The 26115-nt window shown below is 41.5% G+C and overlaps 1 protein-coding gene across 5 annotated transcripts in view; it reads left to right on the top strand.

The window, feature by feature from the left end:
• The window catches only part of utrn (utrophin), a 517764-nt gene that overhangs the window by 337727 nt on the left and 153922 nt on the right, over window positions 1-26115 (top strand). For all 5 annotated transcript variants that reach the window (XM_080199920.1, XM_080199921.1, XM_080199919.1 and 2 more), the window contains 2 exons: window positions 278-434; window positions 24413-24542. In XM_080199920.1, the coding sequence (XP_080056046.1) occupies window positions 278-434; window positions 24413-24542 (287 nt within the window). The remainder of the gene's footprint in view (window positions 1-277; window positions 435-24412; window positions 24543-26115) is intronic.

The following is a 26115-nucleotide window of genomic DNA, read 5'->3' as shown; positions in this document are numbered from 1 at the left end:
ATGAATAGTATGTTTTGCATAACGAAGAAGAAACAGTACTTTTCACTGTATACCAACACATGTGACAATAATGGATCAAATCAAATTAAACATGCACATTAAAGCCTGTATTGCAATAGGTAGAGATTTTGGTACAGTTATTTAGTTTTCAAGCATTGGAAATGTATCACATTTTGCTTTGACAAAATATTGCTAATAAGGGGACTAAAAAGCTAGAAAATGGCCTCCATTTCAATCCTGAGAAATAAAGATTTGATTTTGTTTTTGTTTATTGAAGAGCTCACTTGGAGGCCAATGCAGAACGGTGGAACAGGTTGCTGGCGTCATTGGAAGAAGTAAGCAAGTGGTTAAATCTCAAAGATGAGGCACTGACAAAACAGATGCCGATTGGAGGTGATGTTCAGACTCTACTACAGCAACGTGATCACTGTCGGGTAAGTATACAAATTGGCTGACAATAAGATTTCTTATCCTGGTTCTCCCTGCAATCGAGTTTTCCTTTTGCCAACCATATCTTGAAAGTGCCGATTACAATTCAGGCAAAAGTTGTGTTTTCTCCTGCCTCTCACTCTTCTTGAATACCCTGCTTTCTATTGCCACAGTTGTCTGTTATCCATATACCTCCTTTCTGAACTTCACTGTGCGTGCTGAAGTATTTTCAAGCGGAATATTTTAGTTCTTAATAATGAGTTCATACAGTGACACCATTACTCTTGCCCAGAAGGAGATGATTTGGTAATTGCCTTGTCAATGACACCTGGAGACTGTACCTCTATAAGAAATTAAAATTGATTTCATGCACATGACTGAAGAATGCAGCTCCCCATAGCACTTACAAGTAGCTGTGATTACGTTACTGCCCTATGATTCGGTATATATCACTATCTCAATTAGCAATTCCCAATGTTAGGGAAAAATTCCAGCATTCATCTAACACGTGCAATTAGGGGTTTTAGTGCAGTCCTTGAATTATCACATGACTAGTTCTTGGGCAAAATGAAAACCATTTCTCATGTGGGATACATATTATGCTTGTAGTAACTAGTGAAACTGGTCCCAAAAGAATATGTAGTGTGGACCTTAAATTTTTAACAGGGCCAAATCAGATTTTACAGAATTGCACAGTCAGAATTTATTTCCTCAAAGCAATCAGCACAATCTTGTCCTACACTATCAATAGACATTAGAAGCAACTCTTAATTCATGCTGTAGTGTTACCTGTGGCTCAGCTAGGTATATTTTTAAGAAGTAATTTGGGGGTTGTGGATTTCACTGGCTAGACCAGCATTTATTGCCCATCCGTAATTGTTCTTGAGAAGGTGGTAGTGAGCTGCCTTAGCAAACCACTGTAGTCTCTATGGCTTCATTCCACAGTGCTGCTCAAGAGGGAGTTCCAGGATTTTGACCCAGCAACAATGAAGGAACAACAATATATTTCCAAGTCAGGATGAGTGAACTGGAGGGCATTCAGGTGGTGATGTTCCTGTGTGTCTGCTGCCCTTTTCCTTTGAGATGATAGTGATTATTGGTTTGAAAGGTGCTGCCTAAGGAGCTTTGATGAGTTCCTGTGGTGCATCTTACACATGGTATACTTGCTGCTACTGTGCACTATGGTGGAGGGACTGAATGTTTGTGATGGGTACCAGACAAGGAGACTGCTTTGTCCTGGATGGTGTTGTGCTTTTTGAGTGTTGTTGAATCTGCACTCATCCAGTTAAATGGAGTATATTCCATCACACTCCTGCCTTGTGCCTTATAGATGGTGGACAGGCTTTGGGGAGTCAAGAGGCAACTTACTCATTGCAGAATTTCCAGTCTCTGGCTTGCTCTTGTAGCAAAAAGTCTGACAACACCAGGTTTTAGTCCAACCTATTTATTTGATAATATTCTCACTAGCTTTCGAGGGGACAGCCTCTTCGTCAGGTGAATGGAGAGTTCTGGCCTCAGACAGAGCATTCACCTGACGAAGAGGCTGTCCCCTCGAAAGCTAGTGAGAATATTATCAAATAAATAGGTTGGACTAAAACCTGGTGTTGTCAGACTTTTTACTGTGTTTACGCCAGTCCAACGCCGGCATACCCACATTATTGCTCTTGTAGCTACAGTATTTATATGACTAGTCCAGTTCACTTTCTGATGAATGATAATGTTATATATTTTAAAGCTTTGCAAGTAGCTCTAACAGCCGATCACACAATTTGATGGTAAAAACAAATTACTGTGGACGCTGGGATTGGAAACAAAAACAGAAGATGCTGGAAAATCTCAGCAACTTTGACAGCATCTGTGGAGAGAGAATAGAGTTATAAGTTCAATTCTGGCTGACCCTTTGTCAAAGCTGTTTTGATGGTGATATCGTTAAGGTGTTTGCAGAGGTTCCTGTTTTATTTTCAGTTCGTACTCTGTACAGGAAAGAGTTACTGGAAAAATCTGTTGTTAGTTGAATCTTTGTGTGCAAACCACATCTTTTTGTGAAAAAATCCCAAACCTTGACCTAGGGCATTACAGAAAAATAATTGGTTATGAAACGGGATTTTGTTTCGTTGAGAACATCAAGAGAAGTTCCTGAGTAGAAAAGAAAATCACTGTAGGTCCTCACGCTTCGAATATTAGAAGATTGTGGAGAACAACAACAGGATTAAATATTAAAGTGCCAGCAAGACCAATTCTGTGTGGTTTTAAGTGAGGGGGGTTTTTCCAATCAGAGAACAGTGGGATTCCAGGCTGTATCTGGCATATTTATAGAAAGAGTGGATTCTCTGCTGTACAGCTGGGGTCATTTGAAAAAAAAACATCAAGTCAACAGTTTCCAGAATAAAAAGAAGAGTACGAGGTAGATAGAAACGTACAGATCAGCCTTGAGTCACAAGTGCCTGCAAGAGAATGGCCATCAGTTAGGTTCCATAGTTCCTTTCAATTAAGAAAATATGGCATGGTGGCACAGCAGTTAGCACAGCTGCCTCACAGCACCAGGGACTGGGATCGATTCTCGACTTGGGTGACTGTGTGGAGTTTGCATGTTCTTCCCGTGTCTGTGTAGGTTTCCACTGGGTGTTCTGGTTTCCTCCACAGTCCAAAGATGTGCAGGTTAGGTGGATTGGCCATGTTAAGTTGACCCTTAGTGCCAGGGGGGACCAGGTAGGGTGAATGCATGGGGTTATGGGGATAGGGCCTGGTTGGGATTGTGGTCAGTGCAGACTCAATGAGTCAAATGGCCTCATTCTACACTGTAGGATTCTCTGATGCTATGAAACCATGGAGTTCTTATGTAGTTCCTGAAGCGTCTTTAGTACTATGTACAATTGAATAAAATTGCTCATATCAGCTTTTCTCAGTACAGTAGGAGCTATAACTTTTAATTTGCTCTGAAACTTGGTTCATCCAAGAAAGCCAGGAACTAAAACGTACAATGACTTGACAAAAACACATGAAGAGCTTGAACACTCAGTAAAGCCATTGATTATCAGCGAACAGTTCAGCCCCCACTGAAGGAATCCATTGGAAGGCAAAAGCATTGCTTAGTTTGTGGCAGCCTTAAAAAGGCAACATTGTGAGTTTGGTGAATCATTAGAAAATTCTTTTTAAGATCGTCTAGTTTGTGATCTCCAAAACTAGGCCATTTAAAGAAGATTGCTTACTGAACGTGCTTTGACTTTAAAGGCAGCAGTGGAAATCATTGTTGATGGAACTGGCTGCTAAAGAGGCTTCACAATTTGGCAGAGGAATGAGGATCCACAAGTTGGGAATTACCTTTAAGAAATCAAAATGGCATCATGTGCCAAAATGGGCCAACGAGTGAATGCTGGGGCAAAGATAGTTAATGCAAGAATTGTGGCAAAATGGGTCACCTTGCAAAAGCTTGTTGGGCTAGACCAGCTTGCCCTGAGAAGAATATTCAGAAAAAGAACAAGTTGCATCCTACAAAAAGAATTTACAACATGGAAGAAAAGGATTATGACTGTGAAAAAGAAAATGTCCAGAAATATGACGAAGAGCTCCAACTGAACATCTTATCCTTACAGGATAAATCAAATAGATTCTGGACAATCCATTAAGATGGCAGTTGGCACTGGTGCTGCTATATCTTTAATTTCTGAAATTATGGGGGCAACCTTACAGGCTCACCACACAGTCAGTCAGAAATTCAAGGTAAAGCCAAATATCAAAGCAAGAGTGATGCATATGCAATTTGTCTTAAGGTTGAATAAGAATTACTTGTTAACACTAGTGTGTTAGAGCTGGTTATAATAAATGACTGGGTTACCTGCATTATATCTGTCTTGAAACCCAATAATTCAGTTTGGATTTCTGGCGAATTTAAAATAATCATAAATCCAGCATTGTGTGCTGAACAATACTTGCTTCCTTTAATTGAAGATTTATTTGCTGTATTGTCAAGTGGGTAGAAATTAGCAAGATTTACCCTTCACAAGCGTATTTGCAGATTAATGTAGCCACTGAGTTGCAACCGTTGCTTACCAACATTACTCATAAAGGTCTACTTGGTATAAGAGATTGCCTTTTGGAATAACATCTGGACCAGCCCTATTTCAAAGATCGATAAATCAGATTTTAAGTGGTGTCTCTGGTATACAATGTTGCCTGGATGATATTCTAATTGCAGGGTCCAGTGAACAGGAGTACTTGAATAATTTAGAAGCAACATTGAAACATCTTCAAATACATGGTCTTCATATCAAGAAAGAAAAATGTGACTTTTTCCAGACTCATTATTGACAGTAAAGGCTTACATAAAGCACCTAAAAAGATGGATGCTATTTTAGAAGCACCATGTCCGATAACTATGATGCAGTTGAGGCCCTTTCTAGGATGAGTAAATGTTTATGGAAAACTTGTTCCTAACTTAGCTACATTATTGAAGCCATTGCATAATTTACTGTGCGTAAAATTGTCACTGGACAACGGAATGTGAGCAAAGATCCTTTGAAGTCTGAAGCATTTTAATCTGAAGCTATCATTGCTGCTTGCTTGTAGCACTCCAGCTGATGGAGTAGGTGCAGTCATTTCGCACGCCTTTGGGAGAAGGATGATCAATAGCTTTTGCTTTGTGTACTCTGACTAATGCTGAATCTAACTCTGCTCAGCTAGAAAAAGAAGCATTTGAGTATAATTTTTGGTGTACAAAAGTTTCATTATTATTAAATGGTCATTATTTCACATTATTGACTGATCATCAACCTTTAACTACTGTATTTGGGCCATAATAAGGCATACTGTCATTTGCTAGTTGTTGCGAAAATGGTCACTGATCTTGCCTGCGCATTCTTACGATATAAAGTATCGTCAATCAGAATGTCACGCCGATGCATTATTATGCTTATCTTTACCTATTGAACAGATTCCATCAACTAGTTTTTGTGATGTTTATAGAGTCAAAGAGGTTTACAGCATGGAAACTGGCTCTTTGGCCCAACTTGTCCATACTGCCATTTTTCAAAATCCCTAAACTAATCTCAATTGCCCGCATTTGGCCCATGTCCCTCTATATCCATCGTAATCACGTAACTGTCTAAATGCTTTTTAAAAGACAAAGTTGTATTTACCTCTACTGTTATCTCTGGCAGCATGTTTCAGCCACTCACCACCCTCTGCGTGAACAAATTGCCCCTTTGGACACTTGTATCTCTCCCTCTCACCTTAAACCTATGCCCTCTAGGTTTAGACTTCCCTACCTTTGGGAAAAGATATTGACTATCTAACTGATCTGTGCCCTTCATTATTTTATAGATCTCTATAAGATCACCCCTCAGCCTCCTGTGCTCCAGAGAAAAAAGTCCCAGTCCATCCAGCCTCTCCTTATAACTCAATCCATCAAGTCCCGTAGCATCCTAGTAAATCTTTTCTAGTTTAATAATATCCTTTATTTAAGATGACGAGAATTGAACACAATATTCCAAGTGTGACCTTACCAATGTCTTGTACAACTTCAACAAGGCGCCCCCAACTCCTGTATTCAATGTTCTGACCGACAAAACCAAGCATGCCGAATGCCGCCTTCACCACTCTGTCCACCTCTGACTCCACTTTCAAGGGGCTATGAACATGTACCCCTAGATCGCTTTGTTCTGTAATTTTCCTTAAGGCCCTATCATTAACTGTGTAAGTCCTGCCCTGGTTCAATTTACCAAAATGCATCACCTCTCATTTGTCTAAATTAAACTCCATCTGCCATTTGTCACCTCCCTGGCCCAATTGATCAAAATCCCGTTGCAATTGGAGATAACTTTCTTCCCTGTCCAGTGTGCCAATCTTAGTGTCATCTGCAAACTTACTAACCATGCTTCCTATATTCTCATCCAAATCATTAATATGAATGACAAATAACAGTGGACCCAACACTGATCCCTAAGGCACACCGCTGGTCATAGGCCTCTAGTTTGAAAAACAACCTTCTACAACCACTCTTTGGCTTCTTTCAAGAAGATTTAGCCTAATGCAATGCGGTACCTTGACAAAAGCCTTGCTGAAGTCCATGTAAACAACAACAACTGCATTGCCCTCATCTACTTTCTTCCTTATCTCTTCAAAAAACTCAATCACATTTGTGAGACCTGATTTTCTGCTCCAAAGCCATGCTGATTTTCCCTGATCAATCCTGGCGTTTCTAAATGCCTGTAGATCTTGTCTCTGAAAATACCTTACAACAATTTACCCCCCACAGATGTGGGGCTCACTGGCCTGTAGTTCCCAGGCTTTTCCCTGCAGCCCTTTTTAAACAATGGCACAACATTTGCCACTCTCCAATCTTCAGGCATCTCGCCCGTGACTATCGATGTTTTGAATTTCTGATGCAGATGGAGGATGAGAAAATAGGGTCCCAAACCTGTGTCCTCTGTTTGAACAGAGGGCAGTATGATAGGATGAGAGTGGAATTGACAAATGTAGATTGGGGGCGCAGGTTGGTTGGTAGGACGGCTGAGGAACAGTGGAGGATTTTTAAGGAGATCTTTTTCGGTACTCAGCAGAAAAATTCCGATGGTAAAGAAGGACTGTAGGAGAAGGGATAACCAGCCGTGGTTATCGAAGGAAATAAAGGAGAGTACTAAATTAAAAGCTGATGCGTTCAGAGCAACTAAAAATATTGGGTGATTAGAAGATTGGGAAAGATTTAAAAATCAACAAAGAATGACTAAGAAGGTGATAAAGAAAGGAAACATAGAGTATGAAGCTAAACTAGCTCTAAATATAAAAAATGACAGTAAACGTTTTTACAAATATATAAAGAAGTGACTGGCTAGAGCGAATGTTGGACCCTCGGAAGATGAGAGGGGGGATTTAGCAGTGTGCGATGAGGAAATGGCTGAGCCTTCAAATAAGTTTTTTGCCTCGGTCTTCACGGAGGAGGACACAAATTGTTTGCCGGATATTAAAGATAGAAGGATGGTAGGAGATGAGGGCCTTAATGCAATAACTGTCACTAGAGCTCGATAGACTAACGGGACTGAAGGTAGACAAGTCCCCGGGACCGGATGGAATGCATCCCAGGGTTCTGAAAGAAATGGCAGAGGTGATAGCGGGTGCCTTAGTAATTATTTATTGAAATTCGCTGGACTCCGGGGAAGTGCCGGAAGATTGGAAAACAGCTAGTGTTACGCTGCTGTTTGAAAAAGGAAGCAGACAAAAGGCAGGGAATTATAGGCCGGTTAGTTTAACGTCTGTACTTGGAAAAATGCTAGAATCCGTCATCAAAGAAGAAATAGCGAGGCACCTAGAAAAGAATGGTTTGATCGAGCAGACGCAGCACAGATTCATTAAAGGGAAGTCATGTTTGACGAATTTACTGGATTTCTATGAGGATGTGACTAATGCGGTAGACAGAGGGGAACCGGTAGATGTGGTGTTTTTAGATTTCCAAAAGGTGCCTCACAAAAGGTTGCTGCAGAAGGTTAGGGTGCACGGAGTTGGGGGTGAGGTGTTAGCGTGGATAGAGGATCGGCTGTCTAATAGGAAGCAGAGAGTTGGAATCAATGGGTGCTATTCTGGTTGGCAGTTGGTGACCAGTGGAGTGCTGCAGGGGTCAGTGCTGGGGCCTCAACTGTTTACCATTTACGTAGATGATCCGGAGGAGGGGGCTGAGTGTAGGGTGACAAAATTTGCTGATGACACAAAGATGAGTGGAAAAGCAAATTGCGTGGAGGGTGTGGAAAGTCTGCAGAGAGATCTGGACAGGGTGAGCAAGTGGGCGAGGACCTGGCAGATGGAGCATAATGTTAGCAAGTGTGAGGTTATCCACTTTGGCAGAAATAATAGTAGGAGGGATTATTATTTAAAAGGCAAAAAGCTGCAGCATGCTACGGTGCAGAGGACCTGGGGGTCCTTGTGCACGAGTCGCAAAAACCCAGTCTGCAGGTGCAGCAGGTGGTCAAGAAGGCGAATGGAATGTTGGCCATTATAGCGAGGGGGATAGAATATAAAAACAGGGAGGTCTTGCTGCAACTGTACAGGGCACTGGTGAGGCTGCAGCTGGAGTACTGTGTGCAGTTTTGGTCGCCACACTTGCGGAAGGATATATTGGCCTTGGAGGGAGTGCAGAGAAGGTTCACTAGACTGATACCGGAGATGAGGGGAGTAGCCTATGAATAGAGACTGAATAGACTGGGTCTGTACTCATTGGAGTTTAGAAGGCTGAGGGGGGATCTTATAGAGATGTATAAGGTAATGAAGGGGATAGATAGGGTAGAGATAGAGAGATTCTTGTCGCTTAGAAAGGATAGCAGGACTAAAGGGCACAGTCTCAAGATGGCGGGGGGGGCGCAGATTAGATCGGAGTTGAGGAATTTCTTCACTGAAAGGGTGGTGAATCTCTGGAATTCTCTGCCCGTTGAAGTGGTGGAGGCTACCTCGCTGAATATATTTAAGTCACAGGTAGATAGGTTTCTAATAGACGGGAATTAAGGGTTATGGGGAGAAAGCAGGAAAGTGGAACTGATCCACTTCAGATCAGCCATGATCTTATTGAATGGCGGGGCAGGCTCGAAGGGCTAGATGGCCTATTCCTGCTCCTATTTCTTAAGTTCTTATGTAAATATCTGAGCTAGGGGACCTGCAATTTCTTCCCTAGCCTCCAACAATGCCCTGGGATACACTTCATCAGGCTCCTGAGATTTATCTACCTTGATGCATTTTAAAACTTGCAGCACCTCCTTCTCTGTAATATATACACTCTTCAAGACATGACTATTTATTTCCTCAAGTACCCTAACATCCATTCTCTTCTCAACAGTAAATACTGATGAGAAATATTCATTTAGGATCTCACCCATCTCTTGTGGATCTGCACATAGATGGCCTTGTTGATCCTTAAGAAACCCTGCTCTCTCTTGTTCTTTATTGTTCTTTATAATGTTCTTTATTTTTTTGTTAGTGCATTTGCCTGCGACAGCTTCTCAAGTTCAGAGACATATTAGAAATTATACCATGATGGGGAAGGCGATGGGATGCATTGCCCTCATCCTGAGTTAAAACCATATATGTCAAGATAGCTTGAAACTTGTTGTGGGGAATCTGAGTGATCATTCTTCCTAGTCTGCATTGAAGAACTCTTGAACAACTACATGAAGGATATTGCAATGAAGTCTGGATGAAGGAATTAGCACGTAGTTATTCTTGGTGGCTAGATCTGGATGCTCAGATTGAAGAAGAAGTGTGACAGTATCAATCGTGTACAAATAAGAAATTCACCACCTTATCTTCTTTGCATCCTTGGGAGTGGCCCGATATGTCATGGAAATGTTTGTGTGTAGATTTCGCTGATCCATTTGAGGGTTACATATTTTTAGTCATAATTGATGCATACTCAAAGTGACCAGAAGTTGTTAGCTTGAGTTCTACTACTTCTGAACAAACCATTGTAAAACTTGACAAAATGTTTGCAATAATGGTTCACAGTTTACTTCACAAGAGTTTAAGGATTATCTCAAAGTAAATGATATTCGGTATATAAAATCTGCAACTCATCATCCAGCAACCAATGGATTGTCCAAAAGATTCATACAATGCCTGAAATATCATTTAAAAGCTTGAAAAAAACAGGATTTGTTATCACATCATGTGGGTAGCTTTTTGACATCTTATGGAAACACCATTTATGCAACAATCCAAAGTTCACCTGCATTACTACTCTTAAAGAGAAAACTGAGAACTACATTTGATTTGATGTTACCTCCAGAAACTTGAGCGTTAGTAGAATATCAATAACAATCCCAAGTTGCTAGATGAGAAGTAAGGGCAAAACAACTCGCATTTCAACCAGGAGATTGAGTGTTAGTGTGTAATAATTCCATGAGTGAAAAATAGGTACCAGCCATAGTTTTAGCAAAAACAGGTCCAATTTCTTACACGGTTCAAACCGAAGATGAACTAGTTTGGCAACACGATGATGACCAATTGTTGTCATGTCAAAATGATTTCTCAGAATCATCTCCAGAAGCACCAACCTCTTTAGTCCCAAGTGTTCTGAATACTACTACAGAACACTTAGTTGAATCTGATGAATGTGTGTCTGTTACTGTAACGAGTGAGAATAATACAGACTTAGTTCCAAAAGAAGTAACTATTGAAGTTCCAAATCATGCTTCTAAGGTTAGGACAGGCAAATGTCATATACAGCCAGACTGAACAGGTTAGTCCTATATGCTCTAGAATTTAGAGTAAGATGATAAAAAGATGTTGACAAATAGACATAGAGCTTCCTTTTATGGAGCAATCTAGAAGAAGAGGTCATGGTTTTGGGATAAGGAGTAGCAGATTTAAAACAGAGATGAGGAGAGACTACTCTCAAAGGGTCATGGATGTGGCATTCATCACCGGAACATTGAGCAAATTTAAGGAGGAGATATTAGTAATGGGTTGAAGGGCTATGGTGATCAGGTGGGAATGTGGAGTTGAGACTGCTGTGAGATCAGCCATGATTGTATTGAATAGTGGAGCAGGCTCCAGGACTGAATTGCCTACTCCTGCTCCTATGTTCTTATATTCTCATGAAGTGCATTAAAATTTAATGTATGATTACATACATAGTATCTTAAAGACTTATGCGTGGTCCACACAGTAACTTCCAGGTTGCTGCACCATAGCACACCCTGGAGGAACCCTTTTGCCTGCCCTTTCAGTGGGAGTAAAAGATTCTGTCCCACCGATTTTGATGAACAGGTAACCTGGTAGCCCAGCCGATTTTTATCCATCAGTCAACATGTAAAACCAGATGATCTGGTGATTATCATCCTGTTGTGTGAGGGAACTTGCTATGCAGAAATTAGCTGCCACATTTTCTGAATTATAACAATGACTGCACTTCAAACTTCTTAGGCTGAAATGATCGGAGGTCATGAAAGGAGCTACAGAAATGCAAGTTCTTCCTTTCCCACTGTGACTAAGTTGGATATAAATCTGTGTAATTTTTGTACATTTTCTGTCAGCCCCTGACTTTGATCCAAATATCTGTATCTCTGCCTGTGGCCAGAAGCAAGTTTTCTCATGAATTATTCAGTATCATCTCCATTTGTTGTGAATTTAATTAGGTTATTCCCTAAATCACCTCTTTAACTCCAACATCATTTCAATCGGCCCAACTTTATTTTATAATGTGTTTTACCTTGGTTCATTGCTGTGCTCATTTTTTATAAATTATACAAATTGGACTCAGAGTTTGGCAACAAAGTGGGAGCAGTGGGAATGAAAATTTAACAAGATTTAGCAGCGCTGTGTTTATGTGCAGAACAGTGATAGGCTGCAGTTTATGGCAGATAAATGTGCAGTAATGCAAATTGGCAAAGGCAAGAGGAATATGTAGAAAGATATGAAGGGAATGGAGTGCGAAAGAGATACTCAGCTTGCTAAGTTGTTGTTATGGACAGAAGAGAGCCAAACTGAATGTCTTTATCCTGTCACCATGTGTTCATAAGCAAAGATGTTTGTGAGTTACTTTTAAAGTGGGCTATGACATGTTTCCCCAAACCCTATGTTTGTGTGGTCCAATTTTATTGGTAACACACAGCAAATTCACTTTCTGATTAATTCAGGAGGTTAGTTTATTTTACATTCAAACGCAGTGGCTGAGAGGGTGGAGGAAATTGTTCCTTCTGTATCAGCCTGGCACGAGGGACCTTGTCAAAGGTCTTGCTAAAGTCCGTGTAGACAACATCCACTGCCTTGCCCTCATCAATCATCTTTGTCACTTGTTCAAAAAACTCAGTCAAGTTTGTGAGACACAACCTCCCCCTCACAAAACCATGCAACCTACTGCTAATAAGTCCATATTTTTCAAAATATGAGTAAATTATGTCCTTAAGAATCTCTCGACTTAAATTTTTAACCCTTTCATTAGCTGGGTTAAATCTTTCGCAGAAGGCTAACGCTGTTCCTTGCCTGTCACTGGATTAAATTGCTGGAACTCCCTCCCCAACAGCACTCTGGGTGTACCTATGACCACAAAGACTGCAAGCAGTTCAAGAAGGTGGCTCACCATCCCCTTCTTAAGGCAATTAGGGATGTGCAACAAATGCTAATTTGCCAGCATCACTCACACCCCATGAACGAATTAAAAAACACAGATTAAATTAAGATATTTGAAAATTATTTATGGCCTTTGTAAGGAGCAGTTTCATGTTAATGGCTTAGGTCATTCAGGAAAATGTTTCAAGATCAAAGTTAGGATTTAGAGGACTGAGTCATGATGAGTGGTTATGGACCCAAGGCTTTTCTCTGAAGAATGAATAAATAAAGGTAAACCTGGTATAATATTTCAACTTTATATATTTGTTGCATCAACAGGAAACTTGCAAATTCAGTGTTAGAAAGAGAATTATTTTACACAATTCTTCAGCAAAATGCTGATTGACAGAATACATTTGAAGTAATTTGGTGAAATAGGAAACCTTTGGAAAATTTCTAAGCAAAGGCAGACAAGTTCCTACAATCAAAAGGATTTATTGTTGTATTTTACAAATGACAGCACAGAGGTACCTTGCAGAAAGTAAAGATAATTGAATAGAAAGGCTAGATAAGCATGGATTGTTTACTCCTCTCTGAAGCACATTGTTTCTTTCCGGTTTATTAATCCTTTCCGGTATCAATCTCCACGCTGCCTATTTTAGTCTTGTTGGCTTAGAGAGAAATTTGATTTAAACCTTTATTTGTTCCTTCACAACTAACAAATCTTTGATCCTGTCTCCATTCAAACTATTCTACTAAGAAAACACTGACCTCTGACCCTCTCATCATAGCTGGAAAATTGAAGCTTGCACTCCATTACTTTCCCTGGGATTGAATACCATTTACTCTTTGTTCCTATTTAGTTGAAAATCATTTTGATAGTTGCTGAACTCTGCAAAACATACTGCCACCTCTTATAGTGATAGGAGGTTCTGTTTATAGTTTTCTCACGCACCATTCCTGAGTGATTGTGTTGCATGGAATTACAGCAATCCTGCTGTCCCAACTTTTGAATAACTTGTGTTTATAACTGGTCTGATTTGTAATTTTGGTCAATCTTTCCATCTGACATCTGCCTAGAAGTCTCCAATAAGAGTCTGATCAGATTTTTTGCCCAGAATAAAACGTTCCTCTTTTGAATTTTCTTCATGTTAACTTGATGATGTCAGAATTTCAGTTGAGAGGAGAAGCAGTAAGATCACCCACCACTTCTGTGACACACTCCAGCAACCCTTTTTCCACCCTTAAACATACAAATACCCTCATACAAATATACACCGACTGACTGCACACTTAAATACACAAACATACTTAGGACAACAGCAGTGGTGACCTGTCTTTCCCCCACTCACCTTGTGATGGAGGAGGCTTAACTTTTGTTATAAAGTGATACAGGAATGAACAGCCTCCATTATAATACTCAGCAAGTCAGACAGAGAGAAACAATATTGAATTTCAAGTCAAAGGGGGCGATCTTACCAAAAAAATTCAAAGTGCCAAATGAGCATGAAGACAGGAGACATTTGTAGCAATTTTTTGGGCAAGCCCTCAGAAGCTATCTTATGCCATTTGTAGAAAAAAATGAGGCAAAGTGTGATTCTCACCAGGGGAGTCTATTCTCGTCAGGAAGCCGGCTGCTGACTGCTTGAGGGCATCATTGCACAGCATAGTGCATTGGGAGACCATGCACAATGTATAATACATAGTTTATTGGAAGATTGTCACTGCCCACTCTCCCGGACATCGCCCCCTCTCTCTCAGTTGCCCCCTCCCTGATCGCTGCCTCCCTGGCTGATCGCGGCTCTCCCTATGATTCCCCAACCCACCCCGCCCTTGCTGATCACTGCCCCCGTTCACAACAATATATATACAATAGGAGAAAAGAGCTGTTAAATGGTTGGCAAGTCAGCTCTGATTGGTTGAGGCGTTTTCTCAGTTCGCAAGCTTGACAGAGAAATAGAGCTCTTTAAAGCTATCCTGTTGGAAAGGGACTGTTATGAACGGGTCATTGCTCTCTGTATTGCATAAAGTTGCAAATGGTTCAAAGGCTGCCACTTTCAGGCCTGAAAAGTGCATGTACCCCAACTTGCCTTGAGAAGGCCAAATATTTCAAAAATGTGAACTACAGAATAAGCAGGCCATTCGCGCTGCTCCTATGGTGTGGCTATGCAAGTGATATTTACCACTAACAAGATGCTGCTGTCAATCCAAAAAGATATTCTTGCCATGAAACAACTGAGCCATGTCTTGTATGAATTTTATTGCTGATATGATGCCAGGTACATATTCTGTACATCCCAACGATTGGCTGTTTGATTCAAACAACCAAAAGAACATGCTGCTTGTAATAAACAGATCAGGTACAGACTGTTTTTAGCCAATCCTCATTCGCAAAACCCAAAGCAAAACGTCTACTGTTAGACTTGATTCTGCGATTGGGCAGTGCTTGCTGAAAAATCCTAAGTGTGCTAATAACTAAAACAACAACCAATTTAAGATAAACAGTCAAACTAGTAATGTGGCTAATTTATGCTTGCTTGAAGCAACATAGGTTTGTCTGCAAGAGTCTGTAAAGAAAAGTATTATGTTCAAACCTTGCACTTTTTTTGAATTTCCTGAGAGCTTGTGGAACCTCTAGTTTCCCTTTTCTCCGTGGCAATGCCTTAGTCAGTCAGGGCCAACTAATCAGAACACTTTTTTTCTGCAGCATAAATTGTTGTAATTGTTTGAAATTTGGCATTCTTGCATTTGTCCTGATGAGTGCAAAATGAAAAACCTCGCCAGTGCGCCTCTCTGTTCAGCAAAGTTAAAAGATAGAAATGTAAGAGATTTTGAACCAGTAGAAAGGAAAGGAGGCAAGAGAAACAAAAGGGAAGGACTATAACAGGGTGTGTGTGGGGCAGGAGAGATTAACCAACAAAAGATTTCACGATGCAAAAGGAAAGAGTGATAATATGTATAATAAAAAAAGAGGTTATGTCCAGTCGAGGCATGAATGGCTATATAGCAGCCATAATATTGCAAGATGAGGGGGATAAAGAAGCCATCAAAAACCATACAGGACAAGGGGCAGAGGATATTATCTTTCTAAACTTGTTGAACTTAATGTTTGAGTCCACAAGGTTGGAAATTGCCGTGAAAGAAAATGAGGTCCTGTTTTTCAAACTTGAACTGAACTTCACTGGAACACTGTAGTTAGCCATGGACCAAGAGATCAGAGCGGAAACGAGCTGCAGAATTAAAATGACAAGTGACATGAAGCTTGCAGTTATGCTTACAGATCAAACAGAGGTGTTCCACAAAGCAGTCACCGAGTATGCATTTCATCTCCCCAGTATAGATGATTTGGAGTTGGGGACCAAGTGTAGTGTGTCAAAATTCGCAGATGACACTAAGATGAGTGGCAGAGCAAAGTCTGCAGAGGGAAATTGATAGTCTGAGTGGCCGAGGGTCTGGCAGATGGAGTACAATGTTGGTAATGTGAAGTCATCCATTTCAGTAGGAGTAGCAGCAAAATGGACTAAATTATTTAAGTGGTAAAAAATTGCAGCATGCTGCTGTGCAGAGGGACCTGTCCTTGTGCAGGAGTCTCAAGGAGTTGATTTGCAGGTGCAGCAGGTAATTAAGAAGGCAAATGGAATGTTGTCCTTTATTGCTAGAGGGATGAAGTTTAAAAACAACTGTGTAAGGTGCTGGTGAGGCCACACCTGGAGTGCTGTGTACAGTTTTGGACTTGTTACTTGGGAAAGGATATACTGGCACTGGCAGGGGTGCAGAGGAGATTCACTAGGTTGATTCCGTAGTTGAGAGGGTTGGCTTGTGAGGAGAAACTGAGTAACTGGGGCTATACTCATTGGAATTCAGAAGAATGAGGGGAAATCTTATAGAAACATATAAGATTATGAAGGGAATTGATAAGGTAGAAGCAGGGAAGCTATTTCCACTGGCGGGTGAAACTAGAACTAGGGGGCGTGGCCTCACAATAAAGGGGAAGCAGATTCAGGACTGAGTTGAGGAGGAACTTCTTCACACAAAGGGTTGTGAATCTGTGGAATTCCCTGCCCAGTGAAGCAGTTGAGGCTACCTCATTGAACATTTTTAAGGCAAGGATAAATTTTTGAACAGTAAAGAAATTAAGGGTTATGGTGAGTGGGCGGTTAATTGGAGCTGGGTCCACAAAAAGATCAGCCATGATCTTATTGAATGGCGGAGCAAGCTTGAGGGGCCAGATGGCCGACTCCTGCCCCTAGTTCTTAGGTTCTTATGAATACAGAATCCTAAATTGAAAGAAATACAAGTATATTGCTATTTCACTCGGAAGGAATGTTTAGGGTCTTGAACTGTCAGAAAGGAGGAGGTGAAGAGACAGGTGTTGCATCTTAAGGAGAGTCCGGGGAAGATGTGTTTGGTGGTGCCATTGTGTGGGAGCGGTCAAAAATGGTAGGGGATGATCTGTTGAATACAGAGGTTGCTGGGTTGAAGGTGAGGACAACGGGAACCCTTTCATGGTTCTGGGAGGGTAGGGAAAGGGTGAGAGCACAACTGTGTGAAATGTATCAGACGCGATAGAGTGCCCTGCCAGCCACATTGGTTTGGAATTCTTGGTTGAGGAAAAGGAAGATCTATAAAGAAGCACTGGTATGAAAAGTAGCATCGTCAGAATAACCATGATGGAGCCCTAGAAATTGGGAGAATGAAATAAAGCTCTTACAAGAAGCAGGGCGTGAGGAAATACAGTCAAGCTAAATGCAGAAATCCATGGGTTTGTAATTGAAACTACTGAAAAGTCTACCTCCAGAAATGGGGATGGAGAAGTTGGGGAAAGGAAGAGTCAGAGATGGACGAGGTGAAGGTGAGAGAATTGCACTTTCCAGTTTGTGGTATGGGCAGGTGATGACACTGATACAGTTATCAGTGTACCAGAAAAAGCAACAAGAGAGAGGGCTCAAGCAAGAATGGAATAATTAATGTTTCACATAGCCCACACAAAAAGCAGGCATGACTAGAACTAAAGTGGATTCCCACCGCAATGCCTTTTATTTGGAATCTCCTTTTCAAAGTGATTTCTTTCTATGTTCCTCGGATTCTAATTAATCTGCTCAAATGATTCCATATTGATTTTATTACTTTGCTTTGGAGATTTCGAGCAATTACCAGTTACTCTTTTCACTGTCACATCTGAATTAATGATGTGGGTATGCCGGCGTTGGACTGGCGTAAACACAGTAAAAAGTCTGACAACACCAGGTTTTAGTCCAACCTATTTATTTGATAATATTCTCACAAGCTTTCGAGGGGTTACCCTCTTCGTCGGGTGAATGGAGAGTTCTGGCCTCAGACAGAGCATATAAAGCACAGACAGTTTAGAGATTACTGATTAAAATGCGAATCCTTACACCTAACCTGCTGTTCAAGACCTGAAGTGGCTGACAATGTGAGTGGTAGGAGCACTGATCACAGTTTAAAGAGATGTGTATTGTCTCCAGACAGTACAGTAAGTGAGGTTTTGCAAACCCAGGCAAGTCACGGGGGTTACAGATAGTGCGACATGAACCCAAGATCCCTGTTGAGACCGTCCTCATGTGTGCGGAACTTGGCTATCAGTCTCTGCTCAGCGACTCTGCGCTGTCGTGTGTTGTGAAGGCCGCCTTGGAGAATGCTTACCCGAAGGTCAGAGGCTGAATGCCCGTGACCACTGAAGTGTTCGCCAACAGGAAGGGAACAGTCTTGCGTGGTGACTGTCGAGCAATGTTCATTCATCCGTTGTCGTAGCGTCTGCATGGTCTCCCAATGAATGTCTGCATGGTACATTGGGGAGACCATGCAGACGCTACGACAACGGATGAATGAACATCGCTCGACAGTCACCAGGCAAGACTGTTCCCTTCCTGTTGGCGAACACTTCAGTGGTCACGGGCATTCAGCCTCTGACCTTCGGGTAAGCATTCTCCAAGGCGGCCTTCACGACACACGACAGCGCAGAGTCGCTGAGCAGAGACTGATAGCCAAGTTCCGCACACATGAGGACGGTCTCAACAGGGATCTTGGGTTCATGTCGCACTATCTGTAACCCCCGTGACTTGCCTGGGTTTGCAAAACCTCACTTACTGTACTGTCTGGAGACAATACACATCTCTTTAAACTGTGATCAGTGCTCCTACCACTCACATTGTCAGCCACTTCAGGTCTTGAACAGCAGGTTAGGTGTAAGGATTCGCATTTTAATCAGTAATCTCTAAACTGTCTGTGCTTTATATGCTCTGTCTGAGGCCAGAACTCTCCATTCACCTGACGAAGAGGGTAACCCCTCGAAAGCTTGTGAGAATATTATCAAATAAATAGGTTGGACTAAAACCTGGTGTTGTCAGACTTTTTACCATCTGAATTAACTCAGAGGACTTGTGCATTGTTAATATGTTAAAAAACACTGTATGAAATTGGTGTTCAGCACAAAATTTGGACTGTCTGATTGGTGCTCAGGCTTTCATTTCTGTATTACTTTAATCTACACCCTGATTTTTCACCTTTCATTCCTCAGCATATCTTCTGTAGCCTAATACAGGCGGATAGCCATAATCCTAGATTTTACGAATTATGCCCTTCTACTTCTTCCTTAATTCCCCCACTGTCTCTAACACCCCGCTAAACTGATCCATAATATTCATCTTTATTCTCTCCACTGACCTGTTACTTGCAGCACTGTTCATTTTGCCACTGGTGTGGTGACCAATCACATTAATATACGATATCATGAAAGTCCTTGTGCATGAGTCGCAAAAACCCAGCTTGCAGGTGCAGCAGGTGGTCAGGAAGGCGAATGGGATGCTGGCCTTCATAGCGAGGGGGATTGAATATAAAAGTAGGGAGGTCTTGCTGCAGCTGTATAGGGCATTGGTGAGGCCGCAGCTGGAGTACTGTGTGCAGTTTTGGGCGCCGCACCTGCGCAAAGATATTTTGGCCTTGGAGGGAGTGCAGAGGAGGTTTACTCGGCTGATACCGGAGTTGAGGGGGTTGAGCTATGAGGAGAGGCTGAATAAACTGGGCTTGTACTCGTTAGAGTTTAGAAGAATGAGGGGAGATCTCATTGAGACGTATAAGATGATGAATGGGATGGATAGGATAGAGGTGGAAAGACTCTTCCCGCTCAAAAAAGACAGTAGGACTAGGGGGCACAGCCTCAAGATAAAAGGGGGGCGGTTTAGAACGGAGTTGAGGAGGAACTTCTTCACTCAAAGGGTGGTGAATCTCTGGAATTCTCTGCCCGTTGAAGTGGTGGAGGCTGCCTCGCTAAATATTTTTAAGACGCGGGTTGATGGGTTTTTGATAGGAGAGGGGATTAAGGGTTATGGGGAGAGGGCGGGAAAGTGGAACTGAGCAGCGACAGATCAGCCATGATCTTACTGAATGGCGGGGCAGGCTCGAAGGGCTGGATGGCCTACTCCTGCTCCTATTTCTTATGTTCTTATGTTCTTAAATAGCCAGGTGAATGTTTGTATTTTTGATCCTTCTTTAGTGAGTTCTGAGTTGCATCTTTCTGGTCTGGGTAGCTCTTGTGCCTTGAATTTAGGTTAAGCAATATTGCACAAGGCCTTGGTGCTGGCTTTCCATATTGCTATTGGATTAGAATTGCAGTTTTCTGCAGTGTTCACTGTTAGAAAGAACCATGTCCCTTATGATGTAGCATAATACAGGAAGATGTGTTGTTTCTCTCCTACCTCTCTCAATACACATTTGTATCTCACGTGGCAGACCTCATTTGTACCCATCTTTGCTTGCTCGGTTGCCTGATTGGAACACTTGCACAAAGCATTGTGAGGCATCAAGATCAGTCACATCTCCCTTTTTGTTTGTGCCACACAAGTTGCATGGTTGCAGAGAGTAGATTGAAGTATCTATCTCAGCTCATTGAGGCAGAAAGTGAATGATTCTAAATATTTTACAAGTTCTGGGTTTGAAATCTGAACAAGACATAATTTCATTCGTCAGTTATACTTTTTCACAGAATCTCAGTGGGAGGATGAAAAGTAATCAGCTCGGGAATAGAAGTGACAAGAGGGAGAAAACTGAGTGAATAAATCTTTGAGTAGACAAATCTCTGTAGAGGTACATTGGAGTTAGACAGTTCAATAAATTTATGCATCTATCATTTCATTTGCTTTGCAAAGTAAATTTTGTATTTTATTTAAAATGTTATAGAACATTTCATTGCCTTAAAACTAAATAGTCAGAATTAAAATATTAATATATCTAAAGTATATTTAGCAAGTCATAAATTGATGTACTTTAATTGGATCCTAAAATTCAATAGATCCAAGAATTATCTTTTAACAAAATCCATCATAGTGGCCTGAGCAATACTAGTGACTAGCTGTTATGTGCTGTACTCTCAGAATGAAAGAACGTGGAGTTGGATGCAAATAACAGTATGGATTTATTGAATAACTTAAGTCTACAAAGGCTTTTGAACTAGACTGAGGCAAAGCCTATGAAGTAGCCGATAACATCACAAACTTTACACGTGACCAGACTCTCAGTGACTATGAAACGACAACTTCAAATACATAACATCTTTCCCCCTTTACTTGTAAGGTCCCTTAACAAATAACCATTGCACCTTTACCTCATCATTAAAACATCTATACAAGGGCATGCAATGAATCATGACATAATAATAGTGAATAGGAAAGACAATCTATGTCTATTCTGCACTGATTGCCTGCACACTTCAGGAATTTGATTGTTTTTGACCTTAAGAGATAATATCTGGGTTTTCAGAGGATGTCTCTACCCTAGAAGGAGTAATAGTCTTTTTTGCAGAAGGAAGACTAGAAGCAGCAAGGGATTCTTTGGCAATCTTGGTTTCAGCTGATTGAGTAGAGGTAGCAGTCATGATATCCAGTAGTATGAATGGTGGTTCATCTTGAAATAGTTATGACATACAGTACTGGCACGTTGATGCATGTTGCTAACAATTGATCTGCATGACATATCCGCATTAGCTCATCTTCAGTGTATACTGAGGGGGCCAGTTTGAACAAATAATTGCAGAAACCCACTTCTCATCCAAAAGTTGCTGTCATTGATGAAACAAGCGTCTTTAGGAATTACCTTCTCTTCCTAAGAGTAAGAAGAGTCTTTTCTGCAGTAAAAGTAGCTCAAATGTAGTTCTCAGCTGCCTCTTCAGTAGTAGGAAATCTGGAGAAATCAAGTGGTCACATGTGTGGTGTTGAAATACATCGTCAAGAAACTGTTTAGACAGTGATTTAATAGATCTTGTCCTTGGAGACTTCAAGTGAATGCTGCAAGGACTGGACAACCCTTTAAGCTAATCTATTGGTGGATGGGTGGTATAGTGCTGATTTTGAGTGTTGGACACCACTCATTTTTAGATAGTCTTCAATCTCCTGAGCCATTAATCGCAATTCATTATCAGTCACAATCTGTTCTGGTTTCCCAAATCTGGTGAAAATCCCATTGAGCTTTGATGGTTTGTTTCATAGTTGTTGACTTTGTTACTATCTCAGTTGGTGTTATATCTGGACAGGAATATCCCAGAATGGAATCCTAGGCCAAACGATTATAACACCTATTTTTACTTTTGACTTTGTTAAGCGTGGAGGAAACAGTCACACGAACACTAATTAGTTTTGAACAAAAGAAAACATTCATTAAACATAAAGAAAAGGATTATAATGCAATCTCCTCTGCACTTCCTTTAGTTTAACACACACAGATTTAAAATTAATATGGATGACCAAAATATTTCTGGAACTACAATCGCCCTGTCAGTACACAGTCATATTGGTGGATTTCTACTCAGAATCTGCCCCCCACCATCCCCCATCCCCACACCAGATGATTGTCATGTTGACTAGTCTGATTTCACTGAAAATTTGATCAATGAAAACAAAAGTGCTTTAGTCAACTAACAAACACATAGAACATTACACTCTATCAATTTGTAATACTCCTGTTTATGGATAAACTGGCCAGCTTCTTCCAGGTCCTCTTATGCGTAGTCTCAGGCAGTTTTGGTCTCCGTGATGAAAATTTAGTAAACTCAGATGTAATTAGTGCAATCTGTGCCTGTGTCCGCGCAGATGCCCACTTTACCAAATGCATTTGCATGTATTTAAATTGACTTAATGACCTGGATACTCAATTTTACCAGCACTTCCCCCCATACCATCACACTTACCCTTCTGGATTAGGTGCAAAACAGACATGCTCGGCGTAGGTCTGTTTCGGGCGTTCCAGCTTTTGAAGAAGTAGGTTCAGAGCTTCCAACGGCTCTCTAACTCAAATTACTGGTGTTGGGGCTAGGGGAGGAGGGCACCAGATTATTCTCTTTGGAGGGGGGGGTGGGGAGAAGATCATTCTGTGGTTGGGAGGAGGGTGAGGCCCAATCATTCTCTGATGTTGGGGGGAAGCGGGGGGGGCGGGAGGGAGGCCCAACCATTCTCTGGTGGGGAGGAGGGGGTAGAACATTCTCTGGTTCTCTGGTGTGGGAGGGGGGCGGAGGTGAGGAGGGAAGCCCAATTGTTCTCTGGTGAGGGGAAGGGAGGAGAAAGGAGGCCAGATCGTTCTCTGGTAGGAAGTTGTGGGGGGAGGGAGGCCAGATGATTCTCTGTTGGGGGGTGGAGGGAGCACCAATCGTTCACAGGTTGTGGGGAGGAAGGTGGGAGGTCCGATCATTCTCTGGTAGTGAGACAGGGACGGGGGTGGTGGGATCCGCTGCCACTCTGTGAGCGATCAGTGGAGAGGAAGTGGGGTAGGGGATCATGATCGGTCTGGGTAGCGGGGGGAGTGCGGTGGATAAGAGGGACAGTTATGTTGTGGGGGTAGGGCGATATGGGTGTTATCACTCCTGGACCGCTTTATCCACTTTTTGCGGCCTGGAAATGATGTGACAGAGACACATTTTTCACATGTTTTTCTCACTGCGCATGTGCAGTTCAGAGCTCCGATCGGACCTGCAGCGTTTCAGATGTGATAAGCCCCACCCAAAGTGCGATTCAGACTGGTGGGGTTTTTTTTCAGGCTGATTGCATGTGGGGGTGCTGGAGAACAGGTTTCCAAGTCGGATCTAAATTGCACCCAGATTCAGCACTTAGAATCAAAATGGTAAAATTGGGCCCTGAGTGTTGAGTTCTGCTGCTGAGGGCTGTTTATGTTGGCCCTTCTGTAGGCCCTTTACTCGAATCTGCATCCTGTTCTTTCAGTCAGTACATAACTCAGTTATCCTCTTGACTCCATCAACAGTCCAGTTGACACAATTTAGCTTTTAATTCCAGCAGCAGTTCATCTTGTGCAGAAGTTTGTGGCTGGCACAGTTATCAGGTCATGCAACAGTCTGTGGTTAGCAAACCAGCTTGAATCAGTCTTTTTGGTATTTGACTCGTGCCTTGGGTCACGCAGGCTGTTAACCCATTATATTCCAATCTCTTTTTGTAGCCCCTCAGCCAACATTTCTGTCAGAGAGTTCAAATTTCATTCTCAGAAACAGGTTTTAAAATCTTATCTCAGTGCTGCTGCTTCTAAAGAATCCTGTGTTGTTCTTTCTGAATTTTCTGCTTTTTCTTTGTGTATGCGTCAATGCACTGATTGCAATTGCCATCACCCTCCAACTCCTCTGCTTGTAATTCTCCTTTGTGTCTGCAGTTCCACTTAGTGTCTGGCCACATGGCTTCTTTATATCTTGTACCTTGGACTTTAACCTGGTGTTGTGAGACTTTTTACTGTGTTTACTCCTTCTACACTGCAGGGATTCTGTGTTTCTATAATAATCTTTACTAAATTCACTTTCATTGTTAGAATCTCCATTAATTGACTTCATTGTGACCAAATAACAGTTATCAATGTTCATTCTTTTTGGCAATGCTGATTACTTTGGTTTACAAAAGAAAATGTAGTGTGTTTCTTTTAAAATGCAATTTCTTCATGAAATTCTCATGTGCAGGCACTCAGACATGAACTAATGGAAAAGGAGCAGACAATCATAACTGCATTGGATTCTGCTCGATTATTCCTTGCAGATCAGCCCATAGAAGGGCCTGAAGAGCCTCGGCGCCATCTTCATATTAAAACAGGTCAGTGAATTAATTCTTCAAGAGCAGAATGAAACATTTCACTGAAAAGCACTTGGCCTTTTATTCCTTTATATTAATTAAAAATAAAATAATGCCAAACTGTAGAATGAAAAGTAATCCATTTAGTAATGTTATTAAAAACTCGTGTTGCAGCAAGTGGCATAACTGCTGAATGGAAGGTTCTGTTAGATTAATGATATAGAATTGTCACATGTACTTGTTTGGGTGCAATTAATTTTCTTTCCACTTACTTGGTGGTCATAATAAATTTAGATTTTCTGAACAATCCATTTAAGGAGATCTTGAAATATGTGTTGGAATTTTCACAGCTAATTATTCAGTTTTACCTGTAATGTGGTCTTAATTACTATGATTATATACAAAAGCCATGCATACATATAGTGCCTTACCATATTTTGGAGATAGATTCATGTGCTTTATTTACAGGGGACACCAGATTTCCCCAAGCCCTCCTAAAATGCCCACTTTATGTTAGCCTTGGTAATGAGATTAGGCAGATTAACTGACTTTCAGGGAAATGAAGAGCCGTAAGCCAATTCCATTCTGAAAATTCTTCAGCATTCACCCTAGATAATAATTAGGTCTAGCAACACCAACTAATATGGTTTAGCAACTACCCAGTGGATCTGGTTTATTTGGCTTTTAACAAAGTCCTACAGAGGAGATTGATGTGTAAAAATAAAGCGCAAAGGATTGGGGATAGTGTATGGAACAAAGAACAAAGAAAATTACTGTACAGGAACAGGCCCTTCGATCCTCTAAGCCTGCATCGACCGTGCAGCCTGACTTAAGTAAAACCCCCTACCTTTCCGGGGACCATATCCTTCTGTTCCCATCCTATTCATGTATTTGTTAAGATGCCCTTTAAAAGTCACTACCAATCTGCTTCCACTACCTCCCCAGGCAACGAGTTCCAGGCACCCACTGTGTAAAAAATCTGCCTCGTATATCTCCTTTAAACTTTACCCCGCGCACCTTAAACCTGTGCCCCTAATAATTGACTCTTCCCTCTGGGAAAAAGCTTCTGACTGTCCACATGCCTCTCATAATCTTGTAGACTTCTGTCAGGTCGCCCCTCAACCTCCGTCGCTCCAGTGAGAACAAATCAAGTTTCTCCAACCTCTCTTCATAGCTAATGCTCTCCATACTAGGTAACATCCTGGTAAATCTTTTCTGTACCCTCTCCAAAGCCACCACATCCTTCTGGTGGTGTCGCGACCAGAATTGAACACTATATTCCAAGTGCCGCCTACCTAAGGTTCTATAAAGCTGCAACATGATCTGCCAATTTTTAACCTCAACGCCCCAGCCAATGAAGGCAGATATGCTATATGCCTTCTTGACCACCTTCTCCACTTGCGTTGCCAGTTACAGTGACCTGTGTACCTGTACATCCATATACCTTTGCCTATCAATACTCTTAAGGGTTCTACCATTTACTATACATTTACTATCTGTATTAGACTTTCCAAAATGCATTACATCACATTTGTCCGGATTAAACTCCACCTCTCCGCCCAAGTCTCCAACTGATCGATATCCTGCTGTACCC

Source organism: Carcharhinus amblyrhynchos, chromosome 12, assembly GCF_965287045.1.
Source record: "Carcharhinus amblyrhynchos chromosome 12, sCarAmb.v2.hapA, whole genome shotgun sequence".
NCBI classification, from domain to species: Eukaryota; Metazoa; Chordata; class Chondrichthyes; order Carcharhiniformes; family Carcharhinidae; genus Carcharhinus; species Carcharhinus amblyrhynchos.
The sequence above is the reverse complement of the archived record's forward strand: the minus strand, read 5'-3'. Positions and strand labels throughout refer to the sequence as shown.